This window comes from Strigops habroptila, chromosome 2 (assembly GCF_004027225.2).
Source record: "Strigops habroptila isolate Jane chromosome 2, bStrHab1.2.pri, whole genome shotgun sequence".
Lineage (NCBI taxonomy): Eukaryota > Metazoa > Chordata > Aves > Psittaciformes > Psittacidae > Strigops > Strigops habroptila.
Window position 1 is genome coordinate 72,183,575 of NC_044278.2, and position 20,770 is coordinate 72,204,344.

The following is a 20,770-nucleotide window of genomic DNA, read 5'->3' on the forward strand; positions in this document are numbered from 1 at the left end:
TTCTTTGATCAGAATCGGTGACAATCCAGCCCTTGCTTACTCTTTTATGACAAAGGGTAAGTAAGTAGCTTATTCAATGTCTTCAACAGATTGGTATTGTTTTCCCATCAGCTCCTACTTAGATTTCTGAGGATGAACTGACTCTTCTTTTCACACCAGTAATCCCACAGTTATCCTTCCATAAAACACTGCTTGTGATGTCAGCTCCTTTAACCAGTAGGTGGGACTGAGAAACATTTATTTACAACATTTGTTTATTATTGTTGTTTGCATTTTTGCCATATGCTATTTTTATAGCGCACTGGATGTTTTTCACTCTTCATGCTCTGATTCATTTTTCAGCCTGCTTTCTTTTCCCTATCCATCTTGCACCACTAGGTAAAGTGAAAATCCATGAATGAGTCAGAGTCAAATTTTTTAAAGTCACATTGGTCAGTGGGGTTTGAAATTAAGAAAGATGAGATTGCTTGTATTTTGTCTTTTCAAAAGTAGAAAATACATTCCTCTTCTTTGGTTGTGATAAAAAGAGTTTCATCCCATGTTTTCCAGGTGCTTTTACTTTCCTGAAATCCAGTCTAGACTGTGATGCTCATTAGTGCCTGGCGTAATTAGCTGTTTCTCTTCTTTCTATATTATCATTAGCCTTATCTAATTCTTCATCCTATCCTGTGTATCACGAAAAGCAAGTTGAAGCTCTTATTTCTTGTGAAATATTACTCTTCTGGGATATTTTTTTTGTTTAGTTGGGTTTTTTTGTTGTTGATTTTTGCTACAGGGTATCTGAATGGCTGTTTAAAGGAAATGTCTTAGTTCACTTGAGTGAAGAATTATGTGAATAAAACTGTAATAGCAGTCTTCCTTAAATACATACTCTGTGCTCAATTCTAACATTTTGATTGCATGTTTGGTACTTTCTATTCAATACAATGAAAGGGAGACTAACATATTTCAATCAAGAACAAGGAATTAATAATTTCTCATGTATGTAACTTTTGAAGATTTTTGCCTATATACTACCAGAATTAAGAACAGCAGCTGTTGTGATTTATATTGACTGGATGTTATCCAGTGTTACTCTCTTAGCTTGCAAAAGCCTAGTTTTCAGTTGTAATACATACTATTTCTGCCATGTTAAGCTTATTATCAAATCCTCAATTAAAGCTTTCTCAACATTTCACATATCATGTAATAATTCAGCTCAGAAGCCGTAACACCACACCATTCCTTTTGAAATATGAAATACAAAATGTTACTGGCTCGGGAGGGGAAGAGTAATCTCCTACTGCAAGCCATAAGGTCAATCAGAAAGCAAGGTACATCTGCAGTTGCTTCATTGCGAATATTGACCAACAGTGTCTTCTAACCTCACAAAACTCTGCAGATGTTTGCTATTATGAGCATTTCCTTTCACTAATATTTAAACTCTTCTTACCTATGAACAGATTCCACTCAGTATCCAAATCAGCCTGATTTGCTAGGCAGCCCTTCATTACATTGAGGCAATAGTTGTTGCAAGGTTTCACAGTGGGAAGTCCTCTGCAGTAAGGGCAGTACAACATCTTCATTAACGCCCGGATGCACCCTGGGGTGGGACTGACCTGCAGAGTTTAAGGGGGGGAAAGAAAAAGAAAAAGGAGGAAATCAATCTCCCGTTCTGTGAATTTTGGGATCGCTGAGATTATGCCTTTCAGGCAATAAGTGCAGAAGGGGCAATTTGTAGAAAGAACTCAACCCTCAATAACATCCTCCTATGAGACTAATCGATTCCTGCCAATTACCTTCATTTAGGACAGCCAGCAGCGATTTTCAGGAATGCAAAAATCAACACTCACCTACTGATGGCAGTACTTGTGTGCCCAGCCCTCCCACACAAAGTCTACTGGGAAGAGAAGGAAAAACTTCCAGGGAATCAGCTGGACAGTGTCTGACTGATCCTAACACAGAGGATCCTGAGGAGACCCCATGCTCTTCCTACTCAATCTAGAACTGTCAGTCACATTGTCACTGGGTCAGATTCTCCACTTCAGTAAAGTGCAGTAAATCCAGATAATCATGATGATTTCTATAAAATTATTCAGAACTGCACCATGACAAAGGGATATCATTCTGTTTTCAGGAAAAAATATCCTTCTGTCTTCTCAGACAGTTTCATAAGGAAACTGATCGGCAGGGGGTTTTTTTGTATGCTTTCAACATCCTGAGTGACAAAAAGCATTATCGACAGCAGTCTAATGCATTTCTATTTCCATATCAGCATGGTACAACATGGCTGAACTTAAAGCAGCCACCAGCATCAATGGAAAGACACCCAATGAGTTTAGGATTTTCAGTCAAAGTCATTAACACTGGGCATGGCTGACAGAAAGAAGTAGTGTGTAGATATTATTTTTTAGTAATATGTGTTACAGTTTGCTCTAGAAGGGTATGGGTTTCCTGGAGAGGGAGCATGGAGGTTAGAGAAAGGTTTTTGCATAAGGCTTCTCCATTATTTTTAATGACCTTTACCTCATCTTTTTTAGTCATCAAAATGCTGTCATCTATTCAGGAATGTACCTTCCGTATTCAGTGGATAGAAATAGGTCCTTTTTGGGTTATTTCTTTATCCTGCCTCTAGGTAGGCTAGGGTAAATCATCTTCTGGAGGACATTCACTGACTCCTCCATACTTAAATTTAAAATGCACAAGTTAGTCACGTTTGATGACCATGTGAAGTTCCTTGGGTAAATATTATTTCCCTCATCCTCTCATTTCCATATTTAATTGTTTCATCTCAGACTTAAAATCCTATGTATTACTACAATGTACGTTTTCAGGCCAGAAATTCTATCTTGCATTAAAAGCGCACATTAGGTACTACTGCAATAACAACTTGTCATGGTGCAGTGGAGCTCAAGTTTCTCGTGCTGGGGTGACAATCTAGAGCAATGACAAAGGGCTACAGGTTCCTTAGTGATTTTGAAATTCCTGGACAGGAAAGTGCAAAGCAATGGCACTGCTTTCACTCATTCTGTTGGTTTATGAATAAATGCAACACTGATTTTTAGAGAACTATGCAGAACATACTCTTTACACTGGACATTTTTACATGAAAATGACTCTGTCAAGAGTTGTAGCAGATGCTTCTGAGAATGCTCAGAAGTGAATTTTGCTTGGTTTCCCAGGGAAATGCACTTTACTAGCACAACACTCTGATGGTGTGTGTGAAAGTATATTTATCCATCCTTTTCTGACAGCTTTTGAATCTTCAGCCAATTTCAATCAAGTTTGACAGAGGACTTCAGGTCTCAGCACATGAAGTTCCTACAAGTTTTTTGAAAATAGCTAGGAGAAAAAAAAGAGAGACGTTCTATTGCTGCCTTTATTGAGGAAAAGGCTGAAGCATGAGGTCAGTTCCTCACAGATATCAAAGAATCCGTGTGGAGGAATGATGTTATGAATGAACCACGGGTTAAAAAAGCACCAGGGGGAACTTTCACCTTGTTAAATAGCAGAAAATGCAAAAAGGAAAGCTGGACTTCATTTTCTGCTGCTCAGAACTATTTCTTAGAGTTTCTTATCCAACTGTTTTATCTTTTTACCTCCAAACTTGGAACAGGCCCATTTTTACAAAAAGTTTAGCACCAAAAGCAGGATGTAAGCAGAATACATATACTTATGGAATCTTCAAAATTACTTTGAAATTGCTGCTTAAAGCCAGAGTAATTTCTGCCTGTCGGCACTGAGAGTTTTATCACCAACATTCCTTTTATGCTTAAAATTATGCTTCTTACCAGGCCCAAAAGTCTTGTCAATGTAAAGTTGTCACCACCTAGTCGACCCCTGAGTTCAGTTGGAATCCACATCTTCTCCCATACACAACTTCCCAAACCCACTGTGTACTTGTACTAACAGCACATATACCTATAGGATCTTAACCTTGCACAAAATCTTGCTGACAATTTCATTCTTTAAAAGGATGGCTAGAGGAGAGAAGACAATCTCTGTCTTTATATTATATAAATCAAGTATCATAAATATTTATATGAGCCTTATTTTATCACAAGGGTAGTCAGAGAAGTAAGTAGCTATCATGTCTCGGAAGTCTGAAGGCCAGAAGTTAAATACTGTGTTACAGCAGTTAAGTGCCTTTGTGAACCTAGCCTTCACTGAGCAGCCAAGTTTTAGTGCTCAGCCTCAGCTGTTTTTTTCTGTACCTTTATTTTCAGAGAATACAGTCAGGTCTTTTTCCTCCCTCAACAACAGCAGAAGTATCCTGCATGCAAAAAGTAATGAAATTTTGCTCTAACATGCCGAAATCTTCGTAAAAAAAACCCAAACACCCAAATATAAAAATATGCAGCTTAGAGTGTATTTCAGAAAGCTATGAACACGTGAAATCTGGAGATTATCACAGACAATTGATTTTCCACCACCTATAATTGTCTTGCTACTTCTTGCTATTGGCAAATTCTGTGAAATGTATTTTCAAAGCCCATTTCTCATTCCTATCTTAAAAAAAAAAATAAAAAAATTCAGAGTCTCTCACAGCTAATAATACTTTTCTGCAGACCAGTCAAAAAGCAGATATTCATTTCATTTAGAAGTATTCAAAACCTGCATTTGCTGAGGAGAGCTGTTCCTCAGCTCAGGAGTTTAAACATTTTTCCTGAAACTAATATTTGTGGATGGATACAGCTTTTGTTTTGTTTGTTTAAAATAAGTTGCAATTGGCTCTGTGCTAATCACAGGAGAGAAATTTCCATGGACTTCAAAGTTTAGAAATAAGTAGTCCTCATGTAAATCAGGTATTATAAATCAATCAGATCACACTGAATGATATAACTGGGGAAACTGCTATAAAGGAGTCTTAATTATATCATTCTGTCTCCCTGACTGACTAGGACATCTTCATTCTAGTATAAGCATATGTGGAAGACAGTCCATTAGAAAAGTGCCTTTCTGAGCTTTGATTGAACCTAGTAGCTGCAGGACATGTTACATCACTGCATTTTGTAACATTTTCTGACAACTTCGGCTTTATCTAAATGTATGTTTTTGCATACATGCAAAAAAACCCCAAAGCAAGATTCTTAAGGGCTTTATTACTCAACACTTGTTTTCCCCTTTCAGAAATTCTAGAAGGAATATTATTTCATCTAGAAAACAGATTTTGCAGTGGTGAACTTGCAAATATAAATAATTGAGGAGAGAACTTCTTTGGGTTAAAGCCATGAAATTGTAATCTCCTGTAACACTGCATTTGCAAATGCTGCTTTGTTATGTATTTGACCTGTTTTTATAATAAAAAGCCTTGGCTTTGTCAGGTACACAAACATAAATCTTCTTTCTGATACAAACAATCAGACAAACTGATTAAACAGCTGGTTACCTTTAGAAGGATCAAACACACTGACATGCAGTTTCTCCACTTGAAGTTGTAGAAGATTTCTTACCAAAGTAGCTGGTATATGTTGTCTCATAATAAAGTAGTGGTGTTCTTTCAAAGTAAGGTACCTAAACTCACAGCATAAAGCCATACTTAGGTCCAGATACTGCCATTTCTTGGCATATAATAAAATCTGTCAAATATGAGCAAAATTAATCAAAACCAAGTGCCACCCCTGAGACAACAGCTGGGGACACAACTTATTCCTGCATTTCCTATGCTCCCAAAGAAACTGATCCAATTTGGAATCACATGGAGTCACCCCTTAGCATGAAGACCTTGGGGGGAAACTGGTGGTAGGAACCTGTTGATTTCTAGCCAACTGGCCCAGGAAGTAGATGATACTCTTTTAAAATGCTCTACACTAGAATAACCTATAGTCTGGGAAGGAGAGGAGGACTGAATTTTATTTCTCACAAACTTGATGAATGCATTAACAACCAGCTGCTGGATAAAAAGTGGAAACTTCTACTTCCTTCCCATTTGGTGTTCAAGGTGAAGTATCAAATACTTTCCTTTATTCAAGAGGGTGAGTTATATTCCTGCAATCCCATGTAAATGGTGCACAATGGTGCGCTGGAGAGAGCGCTTCCTGTTCAATAATATTCAATAATTCTATATTAAATAATTCAATGAACATCAATAATGTTCAATAATTCTAGTATTTCTATCCAAAATTATATTTAAAATCAAATGGGACATAAAGAATAGAAGTTCATACTTGTAATTCAGAATAGAGGGAAGAAAAATCTTTAATTAAGAATTGCTGATTATTGCATTCAGCCTGCTAGAACTGAGGAAACTTTTTCTATGCACAAAAAAAAGGGTTTCTTATCACCCGTTTTAACAGTGAAGTAACTGAGATCAGATTGAGATGCATCATGAAGCAAAGTTTATAGGGTACACAGGATTACAGCAAACCTTTGGATCACCCATCCTAAGAGCTATAGGTCTTTTTTTCTTTCTTTTCATTTTTAATTAACATCAGACTAAAGTTTAGCCCAATCATTTGCTACTTTTTGTCATATATCTTTCACACTATCTTCTCAAAATGTTACAATTGCTCCCTATTGATTTTTTTAATACTAGGGAAAGCAGGTAAAGCTTAGCTGGCAATGATGTTTTTCTTCCTTTTGCTCTTTCTTTTCTTCAAACAAGATTTACTCACAGTTGGATCCAAATGGTTTGTTTTTCTCCTTGTCCATATTTTGGCTATTTTCATGAGCACTGTGCTAGTGCTGATTTCATTTAGTAATCTAGATATCAAGTAAGTTCTTTTCATCAGGTTTCAGCTGAAAATACCTCTGTGTGTAACTACATAGTTAACTAATATTCATAGTTAACTAATATTCATAAGATATTTGAACACTTTATTGAAGTACTTATTGTTTCAGTCTGGCTTTTAGATGCTAAGATCTCAATTCACTGCTTTTATAGCACCACCTGATATAAAAATGGAAATACTGCATCAGCCATACTCAATTGGGAATTTATATTGTAGAAGGTCAATTTGAGAATAATTGCTTATATCAACCAAATGCCCAGTCTAATACTAACCTCCTAAAGATAAAAATAGTTATCTTTTTAACAATTCATAGCATCCCAGATGACTGAGGGGTAGAAGACCTGGTTTGAGTACTACAGCTTCATACTAGCATCTTTGACTTTGTGCTTGAATAATATGAAAATAAAAGTAAACCACTACAGCCAGCTAAACAGCTGTAAGATTCCCCCAGTTCTGAGATAGTATATCTCTAGAATGTGATGAGATAAAACAAGGTAAATTTACTTGTAATATTTTCATGTCCAATAAAGTACGAATTTAAAAAAAAAAAATAAAGAATTTGTAGTTCAATATGGTAGTTAAGCTATTAGAAATAATTTTAGGGCAATATAATTGAATGCTAGAAAATTTTATACTGTAAAAAAGAAATTACATATTTACTATTTGATACAAACTGTGCAGCATTAAGCAGTTACCACACTGCAACTCAGAGGAACCACCTTATTTTTTTCTAAAAGAAGAGGAACTTTTAGCAGTTGTTCTTGCCCAACTGAGATGTCCTTTTCCATTGTCAACAATGTTGAAATCATGAGAAATATGGCAAATGGATTTAATTTCAAGACTTATTAAAATTTGAGGCATTTTTCATACTTATTTGGTCTTCTAAGTATGTCTATAGGTGTGTTCCAGTATATGTATAGTTCTGGAAGGTTGACAAATATTGCTCCTCCATTTTACAGATGAAAAAAATGAAATATCACAAGCAATTTTTAAAGGTATATATATGGATAAAACCCTAAAAGCTATGCACCAGAATTTTTCAACACTGCTCATAAGTATCATTTTAATCTGAGATTTACCTCAGTTATCATGACATGTAATTCTGAAACTGGCTATAGGAAAATAAGGACTGCAAGTGTCTAAGTGATTACATCAGGAGGTTGTATATCAAAGAATAAATTATTCTTGGAGAAATGAACTGTGGAATTTCACAACTTCCCCACAGAAGTCAAGGGCAAAACCACACAAGGACAAAATGAGCGAGACTGAACCTCTATTTAGAGAGGAAAAGACCTCTCCTATTTTTAGGAAACTGGGAAAATTACTTATCAGGCTATCTGAATACAGAAAAACCAAATTTAGAAAACCACTTGGAAAGCTGCAGTCACAGGGATTTTTTTTTTAAAGCTGTTTTTTTAATCTCTTGAATCACTTCTGAGTGATGTTTTAAAGCATTATTTTTTTGCTATTTAAGTTTTTTACAAAACAAAATGTTTGAATGCTCAGATGAACAACATAAAAACATTAAAATGTTCTTCTTACATCCCTTAAATTTTACCTGTCAGAGGCATAATCAAGTTCAAACAAACTGGCTAGAAAAATGCTGCTTGATTATAAATATGATTAAACTGAGAATTTCTTAGACTGAAAATAGTGCAAGCTGACAAAATACTCCAGTATATGGGGGTTTACATGCTGTGAGATATTACTGAGCTGAAAAATGTGCCCTGAAAATTTTCCGGAAAAATATTTATCTTTCACATCTGTTGTTAGAGTAAGCCCACATTAAACAGAATTTGAGGTATGGATTTTGTCTGTTGTTTCCCCAGCGTTTCAAGGGCAAAGCTAAGGTGAAAAATCTTTGAAATAATTTCTTTCTTCCACTCCCAGGAGATGAGAAGTTTTCTGTTGCACAGAAATAAGGAAGGAATCTCATAGCTGTTAGGCTTTTCAAATCTCACCATCTCTTCTGGATCATAAACTTTAAGACACTCTCTTAATAAGACACTCTCTGCTTTCTTCCTGGAGAAAACAACCCAGTGCATCTCCCTTAAAAGGGAGTCTGCTCATTTCTTCCAGCCTCATGTAGACATGTCTATGGCCTCCACGAGACAAGAGAGCCTTGGATTAAGAGGAAAGTATGCACTAGATTTTCCAGGGCTGAAAATAGAATAGGACATGACTGTAAGCAGTAGGGTCAGAAATCCCCCTGCAATTAGCTACTTTGAATAATTTGGAAGCAAAAAGAAAACCCATAATGTTCAGCATTTTACAAGAGGTCCTTACTATGATTTGCTCAACTATACACAGATACCAAAATCTGACCTATGCTCCCTTAAACGTATTCACTTCAACCCAAAACCAGGCATCTAAAATTATTACTCTCTTATTCCTCTCTCTTTTGGTGCTGTAATGACTAATTCATGCAAAAATATCACCATGTGTATGTTTAAAGGTAAGCAAGAAGAATCCACTGTTTTTTTCCAACTGGAAAAGTAGAAGAATGTTACTGGGCAATGATGTGCAATTGCCTTGTAGAATAGTCATAAGAGCCAAATTGAAAGAGGCATTAAGAAAGAATGGTGAGGAAAAAATGCCAGACTAGGCTCTGCATAATCAAGCAAAAGTGGTTCTGTGCTCACCAGGAGGAAAAAAAAAATTTGCAGAAAAGTAGGTTAAGTATTACCCAGGCACAAATCAGAAATAGAAGAGGAGGTCCTTGATAATCTGGAAGTCAAACCCCCAGATAAGCAGAAGGGAAAATTGTGAAAAAGGGTTGAGACAGAAAAAGAGAACTGCCACAGCAGGAGATAATGATCAAATTGATCAGTTAGACATGTTGTGCAGTAGTATCTGGATAAGAAAATGATGTGAATTATGGTCAGTTTGTCCTGCTTGCAACACCTGAGAAGCTTGAAATGCAGACTGCATACCCGAGAGCAGTCTTACTGACTGCCTGTCTGTGATTCCAGTGCAAAACAAAAAAGCACCTAAGAAGAAAATCAGTTCCCTCAAATAGAGAGAGAGAGCAGCAAAACTGTTCTGATCACTCATAAGTGCCCACAACTACTCACCAAGTAAGTCTTGTTCGCTGTTCACTGACCTGTGAATTGTTTTACTGACTTAAAAAGGGCATGAAGCTGAGAGTGGTGCATAGGGCTGTGGGATGTCTTAGTTGAGCAATGTCAGCAAGAACACACTAGCCCCGATGAGAAAGAAATAAATGCATACATAATATTGGCAGTCTTGGTCAATGATACGTTATGCAATAATTTGAGGTGACAACTGACAACAGACTGACCCAACATGTTCCAGCTCCTTCCTGCTCTAACAAACATGGATGGAGCCAAAGACACTTTAAAGTTTATAGTAAGGTGATCACTGTCTGAATTTCTTGACAATGCCAATCTCCTAGACACAGCAAGTAAGTATATGCAGATTCCTTACAGGTGCTTTCCCACATGACTGATGAATTGTCTGGGCTGCGTATTTGCAGTGAGTAAACTCCACTTGCAGGCAACTCCAAGGTTGATAGCTTTGTCTACTTGATAAACTTCATTGTATTCCTACATCAAACATTTTTCAAGTGAGTTCAAAGGGTAAAATCCCACAAGTAGCCCTGGGCTATTTGGGAGAAAAAAGCAAAGGAATCTATAGAAACAAAACATGTTTTTTCAAGTTGCCCATATTCTTGGTCCTTCTTCATGAAATTCAAAAGGCCAATAAGAAATGGAAAGAATGCTTTAAAGACTGACTATTTGTTGAAGACTTTCAAGAAAAGAAAAAAGATGTTGGTTAGAAAGCAAGATGTTGGTTATCCAGGACACAACAGAGTATATAATGCTTTGCATATGCTCCTGTTTCATTTCATGATGTGAATGAAGCACAAGATGGAGCACAATAGACAGGACAGTAAAACAAAGTCTGTGTGGATCATATGCAAGCACAGAGATTGAAAGGGAACATCTTAAATTGTTTTCCTGATTTCTAAAGTGAAGAAGAGTGTCAGATTTTTAAGGTACAGTAAGGGATACCTTAAATATACATTGCTGGGTTCTAATAATAAACCACAGGCTCTTCAATACAATGCACAATGTCCTGGTAATAAATTCAGAGTAGCACAGATGCAGAAAGATACTTTATAAATAGCTCGCCATCTATTTATAGGATCAATAAATCCCCACTGCATTATGTGGGCCCAAATCATGTGAGATCACCTTATAGCTCCATGTTAACATTTCCTCTTTTATGGTCTTTCAAATGCTCGTTAGATTTTCACAAAGCTATTTGTAAATACAAATACCATATATAAAATATTTAACAGATGCTCAAGTGCACCTTGGGATGATGACTATGGTCTGGAATGACCCGTTTATGGGATGCGTGCACACATTTCTGCTGAGTATTGCACTTGCAGCTTTTGGAACTGCATAGTAGAAAGTAAATTTGAATCTTCATCCCACCATTTAAGCATTATTTTCTTTTATTTTCTTTTTTTTTTAAATCCCTTGCTAGTACCTCCTTCTCTATAGATTCAAAATCTATCAACAGAGGGGTCCTCACTAGTGTCTGTGTGTCTTACCTCCAAGCCACTGTAAGAGAATCAAAGGAAAATGATTAAGTTTAGAATAGTTTGGAGAATTAATGCCTCCACAGTAAGAACAGGGATTCTTCTCAGTGTTTTGCCTCTAAGTTGCGTGCTAAAGAAAAACATGGTCCAAAGTACTAGCACTAGATGACTACATTATATGAAATCAAGTATATAATTTCCCTGAAATTGTTTTATTGGATCATATTAAAACAAACTAGTTCTGTGTAAAAGATCCAGCTTTCTTCTTCCTTCACACTCATGTCCACATAAACAAACAATCATCTAAATATATAGTAAAATTAGATGCATTGTCTTGTTTCCCCATATTTAACAGAGGGGTGAATGACAACAGCAAAATGCCTCTATTATACCTGTTATAAAATTATGGCTTAGGTACTATAGATTTTGGAAAGTATTCTAATGGAAAGTGAGGACATTGTAGCACTGGTTTGAAATAAGTGAGTACCCAATGAAAGAAAATTTGCTGAGTTCAAACTGGTTATTTGTTCACTCTTGCAGGAAGCGAACAGAAACTTACGCTATAAAATTATATCCGACAATCAGGTTTGCTTTTTCCTTAAAGGGAGAGATAGACTAAATGTGAATTTACTATTAAGTCTTCATTCAATCTACTGTGAATTTTAGGTTGATATACAAAACAGAGGTAGAGTCTACAACCATATGAAAACATTCCTTTTAATATTTTTTCCTCATAAATTCTCAGCAGGTAAGCTGTCATTTTTTATTTTTCTTTACCCAAAACTGAGCAAGAAAATACATTCTGTGTTGGACTGATGAGGACCTAGAAGGCAGCAGATCTATAAATGTAGCCTAAGATTACTTTCTTTTGCTCAGACATTTTGCCATAGTAACGTAAAACCCAACAATTTCAATTATCACAACAGACTACTGTAATTGTCTTGATTTACTTGATTTTCATTTTTGCTTAAGTGCAGAAATCACTCATACAAAATAACATTTATGTGTTATGGTTTAGATCTGTCAACAGCCCTTGAAAACACTGCACCTATATCATCCTCAGTGGCATGGAAGTGCTCTGCAGTACGTACTGAAGACCCTGTCCCAGATGCACATTTCCCAGCCTTTGGCTAAGATCAAGAACATCATCTTTTCTTATCACTTTAATATATGATATATCTCAGCTTGAAGATTTTGTATGAAATGGATTTGGAGGGCATGGGAAGGAGTAACTGCTTCCTCCATCCACTCTATGCATCAACCTGTGCTACCAGGAACCATGGCCAAATTATGACGGTGTGTCAGGATGCGATATCTGTGCATAAAACTACTCTGTTACGCTGTGGACTGAACTGGTCCTGAATACCCTTGCAGCCAGCCAGGGCAATTGTCCCCCCTCATGCCAAGTTCTCCTTTAACAAAGTGAAAGATGTTCTACAACTTGTTAAATAAGATGTCAGTCTTTGCTAGATGGCAAAACCCCCATTCATGATGAACCTGAAAGGACCACAGAGATTGGACTGAATAACCATTTGACCCATGTCTCTAAGTGGCAAATGACTGAATTTACTGCTGCGTAAGTTAGATAATCCAGTGAAAGTAAAATACAGAACTGTATAATGGCTGCCTGACAGTAAATTTATATTTAAGCCAATTCACTGCCGTTTGTCTTTATCTGATTAAGCCACCTGATTTATAAAACATGCTAGAATACAATTTATATGCAGCAATATAATCCACCTCATGGTCTGGTTTCCAGAGCCACAAGGATAAACACTCAAACCACAAAGGCACTCTCAATGCCAGATATCCATTTATAATGCCTGCTGAAAGATGTCTCATCATTACCATCTCCGGTATGGATGAACTGTCAGCTACAGTACCACAACCTCTTTCCAAACCTTTTAAAAGTAAGTGAAGCTTCAGTCATGCCCAAAACACAAAGGTATTTCACAAGTTTGGAAATTTCCTTATGAGTGCAGTACTGTCATTTGCTTTCAGTAAAGAAGACAACAGAGATATCACTGTGAAGTTAGTACTAGTGTAAATCTTTGGCAGAGAGATCAAATTTTCCAATGGATATGAGAAATGTTACAAACTTGATAGTGTGTTGTGTATATAAAGGTGGACATTGGAACAGATTCTGAACCTGACAACTTTGGTCCAGGTACCACAAACCATCATAAAAAAACACAATTTCCCTATGCCAGTCCATTCAGCAAAGAGTACATTGTTTCCGACAGTATCTCTAGAAATAAATGTCATAAGTAGAACACTAGTTCTTAAAGATCTATGTCTTATAAGGCTGCTGAAACATTTCCAATGAAAAACTAGAAGATAGAAGATACCTGGTTTTCTTTCTTAAACAGCAGCAGAGTGAATAAATTAGATGCTGCGCTGACAACTATGAAGGTTCAAGTTTTTATTTACATGGGCAAATGCTGTGAGGTTCAAAGCTGTGCAAGGTCTCCTAGCCATCCCATGTATTGCCTGGATTTAAAGCATTGCTTCCAGAGCAAATGAAAGAGTAAATTTGCTTATGCTTAGCTGATTTTCAGAATACCTACATAAGGTATTTTAAATGTAACAGCCAACAGTAATTGGATCCTATAACACGAGTATCTCTGGCCCAAGAATCAAACTGGGATCACCTGCTGATTCATCATGTCAGTAAAATGCCATTTGAAGGGTGGGGTTAATATCACTTAGGTGTTTAATTCTATATCTAGGCATCAACATCTGATGTAGTCATTTGGAACCTTTTTACAGATAATGGAGAGAAACAAATACAGGGTTTAGTCAACCTCAGATTTAAGTAGGCATAAGTGTCTCAGATTTTAGTTAGAACAATCAGGAAATTATTATAAAACACACAAATGAGAAAGCTTGGAATTGTTTTAATGTCAACACTAAACACTATATATATTTGCCTTTATTGACCCTGTATTATTCTTTGATGTCTTGGTCAGTGGATTATTGACTCTCCTCCAACCTCAGAAACACATTTCAACCAGACTTTGTTCCTATTCTCTTTGTGTAGAACATTTGGGCTTTCAAGGAGAATAGAAATTGTAGCTGTGAGGGTGGCCAATTTTTTCCTTAATACAGAAAGGTCAGTCTTTAGTAAGTAGATTAGGATATGTCAGTTGGCCCACACTTGCCTTTCACTAAGTGCCAAAACACGAGAGTTGATCCAGCTGTTCTGTGCATTGTCAACAACTGCAGGTATAAAAACCAAAGACAGCTTTGGCAAATAATATTGGAATAATAAAAGTACAAAAATATAGAAATATTTCCTTGTACAAAATGACTCATGGAAGTGGGTTCCTACAGCCCTTTACAACCCATGTTCCCATTTCTTCCTCTACCTACCATGCTTCTGACTGATTGCGTGAACACACTTACAAAATGGTGAGATCAGTGACATTGCTGCTGCTAGAGATCAGACAAAAAGAACTGCTAGGCACCTAGTGTGATGAGGAAAAGTTAAAGACATTAGAAGTAAAAAAATACTTTATAAAGAGAACACATTGAGCCAAGACTGGAATCTTGAAGCACAGAAAGCAGCCTCTCTCTCTTAAACCTTACAACTGTCAAGTGTCAAGGGCAGTGAAAGACAACCTGAACCAGAATAATTTCCCTGTAGCTGGATTTCTTCATTCAGAGGAAAAGCATTAACAAAACATTTTATATATTATCTCTCCAATTTAGATGTATATATTCCCTCTGTTGCAGTTGAAAATAGATGTGAAAATTTTAACTCTATTACTTATGAACTTTGGTGCACAAGAGAGAAAATAAATTTCTTCAGTCTTCCATTTTTTTTAACATATCGATCTTGCTATACTATCATTTAATGGATAGTCACATGATACTGAATTAGCATGCAAACCCCATATGCACTACATTTTATTTGTTTATTTTTTGAATGTCTGAGTGGCAACTAGAGACGGTTATTAAAGGAAGCTATTACGTTACTTACTCATCCAATACGCTGACTTTTTACCTCTCTCAGGAAAAGTTTTAAAATAAGAATAGCATTTGCAGGAGAAAAGTCCACACCATGGACTAAATAACACTTGGCTATGTCACTAAAAGTACAGTAGTACTTGCAGAAGGCTGTGTTTGTATCATGCATTACATCTATTATCTTTCATGTTCTGTGGATGATATGGTATTGGTTTGATTTTTTTTTTTAAATAATGTAAAAATACAGTATACAAAACAAAAAAGCGTCTTTGGAGATGAAGCTTTCATTAATATGGTGGGATACAGTGAAGATCAGGTTAAACTCCGCAGATTGGTTTGATGTATTACTCTTATCCAAAACAAAAAATTAAATTTTGCTGCCTTTAATTGATTAATTAGACTCTAAATCTCTAATCAACTTTTTGTGAAACTGAGTTGTGATTTTTCCCTCAATACAATTATAATTTTTCTAAGATTTTTGTTCTGAGCAAGACTGTTTCCACTGCAGTATGTATAATACAAGCACAGAATTAGATGCTTCCATGTTCTAAAACACCAAACATAATCCTGCATTTAAAATGTGAATTCTGCCTATTTTTACATATGACTTTTCATACAATAACATTATAATGACAACCAGTTGCATCTTCTTAATCGTTGAGTCTTAAAATCTGTGTAATTTGACAAAATGGTTTAAATCTTGGTACACAAGAGATTTAAACCTGAATTAATGATAACTTTTTATTAGTCACAAATTTGCCAAATATATCTGATTCAGAATCAAGGATATAATAGTGCAGCAATGTAATTTTGATTGTTCAGTTTATGTTCGTGTCATTTTACAGATGCTTAAGTTTTCCTAATAAATTTCTATAGCAAACCCCTTGCTGCTGTATCTTAAGTCCCAATTACTTATTAACTTCTTGTAGGTCTCAGTTAAATTACTTGCATTTAGTATGAACAGTAACTTTAGAGTCTACTTCTAGAGATGGTGAAAAAAGAATAATTTAAACCACTCAAGAAGAGCAGGAAAACCATTCAAATATTGTTTTGTTTGAATGAAATGTAGAGAAATTTTGACCTGAAAATCCTCAGAGATTTCAAGACATGCTTCCTGTACTCAGAATTATATCACAGAATATTCTGAATGGAAAAGTGAAAACATTTGCTTGCTTGCTTTTTTGTGGGAAAATGACAGCATGTGAGGTATAATACATGAAAATTTTCTTCAGTGCATATTTGCATTCCCTACTCACTTATGAACACAAAAGAAAGTGAAGATGAAGCTGTAGACATCAAACTCGAGTGCAGTCTATTCTGGGAACCATTTATAGTCTAAGTAAAAGTGTAATTAAATAATAACTTCGTTTCAGCAGGATCCCATGATAAGAATCAATAGTCAGGCCACTGATCTTGCATTAATTTGCCCTTAGATTGTCACTAAATCTTGTCACAGTCACACTTTTGTGACACCCTGAAGTAACCTTGACTACAACCTTCATTTTAAAATAGAAGTTTGTTTTTTTTCTTTTTCTTCCCCTCTCCAAGGCTTCAATGGCTGCTTTCTGCAATTAATCATATTCAGCAGAATTCACCTATACAAGACATGATCTTCAATTCTAAAAGGTGTAACAGGTGTAACAATCCTCATCCAAAAATGTCTTCCAAAACATAATGAAAACTGTTACACATTTAACTTATCTAAGCCTTGGCTGAAAACCAATTTCCTTTTACTTTAAGCCTCGCATATTCCTTGAAAGTAAACACTGCATTTTGAACTTAGTCACAACTCCAAAAATACACTAGAAAAAAACAACATACAAAGATACAAAGAAAACAAAATGATCATGACTAAAATGTTGCAATATTATTTGCAAGTTTTTGGGCTTACTGTTGATGTCTTTTTTTTTTGTTTTATTTTCCATGTGAAAGAACCTTCTGATCTTTGCAAGTCAGCAATCAGCACCTGCAGTTCATTTTCATTTTGCCTGGATTGCATTTCCTGGCTGAAATCTTGTGTTCCTGCAAATACAAAAGGCTTCCTGCTCCTTATATCTCTTTAGAGATTTACTAAAAAAAATGAATTGCTTCAGAAAATTTTGTGGATACTATTTTACAGCTTTAAAAGTGTATGAATGCAAACATAAAGCAGCTCCCTGTCCAGACTGATCGAGTGGGATTTATGGACAGACAGCATTTTCATGTCGGGGTTTGTTAAGAAATGAGAAGCTGCAATGAATCTTTACTGTTCTGGAAATACAAAATGTGCTCTTTCAATCCTATCTAAAGATTTCATATTATGTAATTTTTTCTCTGGTGATACTTCATTAAGTTGCACAGAAAACTCATTATCCTCCCTCTCTGAAAAAGTCAATACAATAACTGGATCTTTTGATTAAAAGAATCAGTTTCAGATTCTTTGCTTTCCTGGAGGCTTAGAAGCTGAGTGTGGCCTCACCTTCTTCTCAGTCTGACATCCATGGAGGGCCCTGTCCTACGTATCAAGGGCCTGCCTTGATCCTGGTGCCAGACCTGGCCAGGTTACTTTCATCAAAATACTGGATTGCTTTCTGCCTCTGATTAGGAAAAAGGATAGCCAGCTGTTTACCTAAAAGGTGCCTCAGAGTCAGTATGGGTCCCTGAAACTCAGCATTCAGACTGTAAAAGACAGTACCCCCAGAGCAGAGAGTAAGGAAGATCAAAGAGCTTGGTATCGTTCGCTGCTTTACGTTCCTGTATGTGTGTTGTGAAACATGGAAGCACACAAATGTGTTGATGTAATTTTTCACATCACAATATCCACAGGAAAGAACTCGGTTATGAGAAGTGAAAGGAAATTTAGTATCTTTTATATTTAGGCTTCCTTAATGTATTTTTTTCATAGTGGTTTTATCCTGTACTACCTTGTGTTACTGTTTCAGGCAGTTTGGAAATATAAATACCAGTATAAATAAATGAAGGAACAGCACTTAAGAGGATCAAGAACTTGCTGATACTCAGGTACTGATAGTCATGACCACTTCAGGGTGCACTGCTGTATTGACATCCAACACCCACAGTAACACACACAAACCACTGTCACACTAACCATAAAATTCCAGTCTGGTTTATCTTCTGGAGTTTCCCAACACTCATTATTCACTTCATTTTCCAAATTTAAACTTGCAAAACTAAGCATATAGAAATTCAGCTGGCTAGGATCTACTGAATGCTCCAAATGACACAGACTCCTAAGGGCATATGAACAAGTTTTTGAAAGGCTATGTTTCATCCAATATAACTTGCTTTTTAAATAAAATATTCTAATCAGTAGTTCTATATTCTTTGTTGTTCATTTGGTTCGTTTTCCTGTATTCAAAGAGATTGAGATGCAGGAGGAGGCAATAGCCCAATAAGAAACTGGTACAAAATACATAACATTCTTCTTTGAAATGTGTTTTTAGAAAAGCCACTGACATACAGATCTGCACTTATTTCTGTCTTATCTTCATGCATATGGATTAATGCCTGGTTTTGTGTGACCAAAGAAAAGGTTTATCCTTGTTACTTAACTGGACAATGCTTCTATAAAATTCAGTTTTAGAGTGTTAATAAAAGCACGATAGTGAGTAATAAAGCTTAATCCATAGTATTATTTAAAATCCATATAAAAAACCTGGAAAAGCTGTTAGGAGAGTTTGAGCTGACAAGTCAGCATTACATGTGCTTTCTCCATTTTCTAATCGCCAAACATCCAAACATAAAAGGACCATTTTCCAGCACTCTCAGTACTTAGCTGACATTAACTTCTTGTATTAGTCCAGAAAGGGCAACTAAACAAAGCAAAACCAAGCAACATTGGCATAGCTGATAAACTAGCGCCTGCCATTTCATCTTCATGTCAGTCAGAGTATCAAGTAACACCAAGCAGAATCAAGCTAGAACAAAACAGATTTATCACCACTAATGAGTGACCATAAGAGTGTTCCAAAAGGTGCATTTGTAACCCATTTTCTTTTTGGTTTTGACATTATTACATGGTAAAGAAAATACAGACGGGGTCTACTTGTACACAGGATAAGCTAAGAGTTAAAGAAAAAACATTCCACGTTCCACAGTGGCAAATTAGCTAATTTTTTTTCCTGGAAGCTAATATGACAAAGCTGATATCTGCTTGTCCTTCACCCCATAATATACTTATTACAAAACCATTATTCAGATTACAGTCACATCTTATGGTCTTATCTAAAGACAGATGGTCTTATCTAAATTGGTTGGTTAATTCAGGTTCAGGATTTCTTATTAATAAATGAATCAAGCCTTCCTAGAACTCTTCATGAAGCCAGCCATCTCTTGCAGTTAATGACTGCTATTCAGCAAGGAGCAACAAACTTATGGAAAGGCCATTTGTATAAAATGTGTCACTGCAGCTTCTTATGAATCTTTGTTATTGTCTCCTGTAAGTGCATTTCTTCTACCACTAATAGGTACCAGAGTCTATTTTCCCACTGTGATGTAATACACTAACTCCATGAAAAGTAAATGAAGATAATCATAATAGAAAAAATCTTCGAAACTGACATGACATTCAACTTTAAATTTCCAGAAAAGACTTATTCTTCCAAATGAGATTTCATGTCAAACAAGCTTTTCTAAACATATAGTAATTCTTCTGCTGTAAGCTTTCAGCTAGTAAAATGTTTTTAAAAAGATGAAGAGCAGAAAGCTGACTACAAGAACTTTCTGATTATGGAAATATAAATTCTAGTTTTGCTACATGCTTTTATTTTTCATCTAAGCATTTATGTGGAATTGAGCACTACGGCTTCTGCCTCACAAACTCTAAATTAAAATTCGCATTATCTCCATTTTCCTAGATACAAAACTGAAGTGCTCACTGAAAACAATACAGTGTAAGTCTGTCCCTTTTCAGGAAACATTAAGGGAGGGCTCAATTTCTAGTGACTGAAAAGCTCCTTCCTGCAATGTCTTTTTGCATTTGGCCTGAAGATCAGGCTAACTGAAATAAATTATTGCTCTCTTCACAGGGCTTACTTACCTTTGGGTGCCCTTATGAGAGCTAGAGCTCTTCTGCACGCTAATGTGCAGTTACAATGCCTGGAAGCTATAGATGAGAGCTTTCCCTCTGAAGAAAATGCAGTGGCTGTATTAGCAGGCTAACCTATGACAACAGTATATTTCAAAAAGCTGCAAGGCCATGACAGAAAACCTGCGGCAAACTCTGTCAGACACTGAAAAGCCCCAAGTGCACAGCTGGCTCACTTTGTACATAGCTGCCAGTGTCTGATTTGGTCTAGGTTTCTTACATGAATTTGATGGCCATGCTCAAAAAAAATTAGCCATAAGGTTGGACTTTTCACACCTGAAGTGAAAAATGGTGCCAAATCTTAGTGCAAGTCACTACTTTATTTGCTCTTAAGCAGACCACTAAGACTGAACCAGTTGTGCTCAGAGCAATCTGCCCTGATAGAGGTCTCTCCCTGTGGCAGACAGGGAGTCAGACAGTCTGCTTTGGTGGCAA

General features: G+C 36.2%; 1 protein-coding gene and 1 pseudogene across 1 annotated transcript in view; one reads left to right on the forward strand and one right to left on the reverse strand.

The window, feature by feature from the left end:
• Positions 1-20,770, reverse strand: part of GPC6 (glypican 6) — a 737,424-nt gene that overhangs the window by 191,929 nt on the left and 524,725 nt on the right. Inside the window, exon 4 of the mRNA XM_030476383.1 lies at positions 1,433-1,598. Coding sequence (XP_030332243.1) covers positions 1,433-1,598 — 166 coding nt within the window. The remainder of the gene's footprint in view (positions 1-1,432; positions 1,599-20,770) is intronic.
• Positions 12,395-12,571, forward strand: LOC115604615 (annotated as a pseudogene).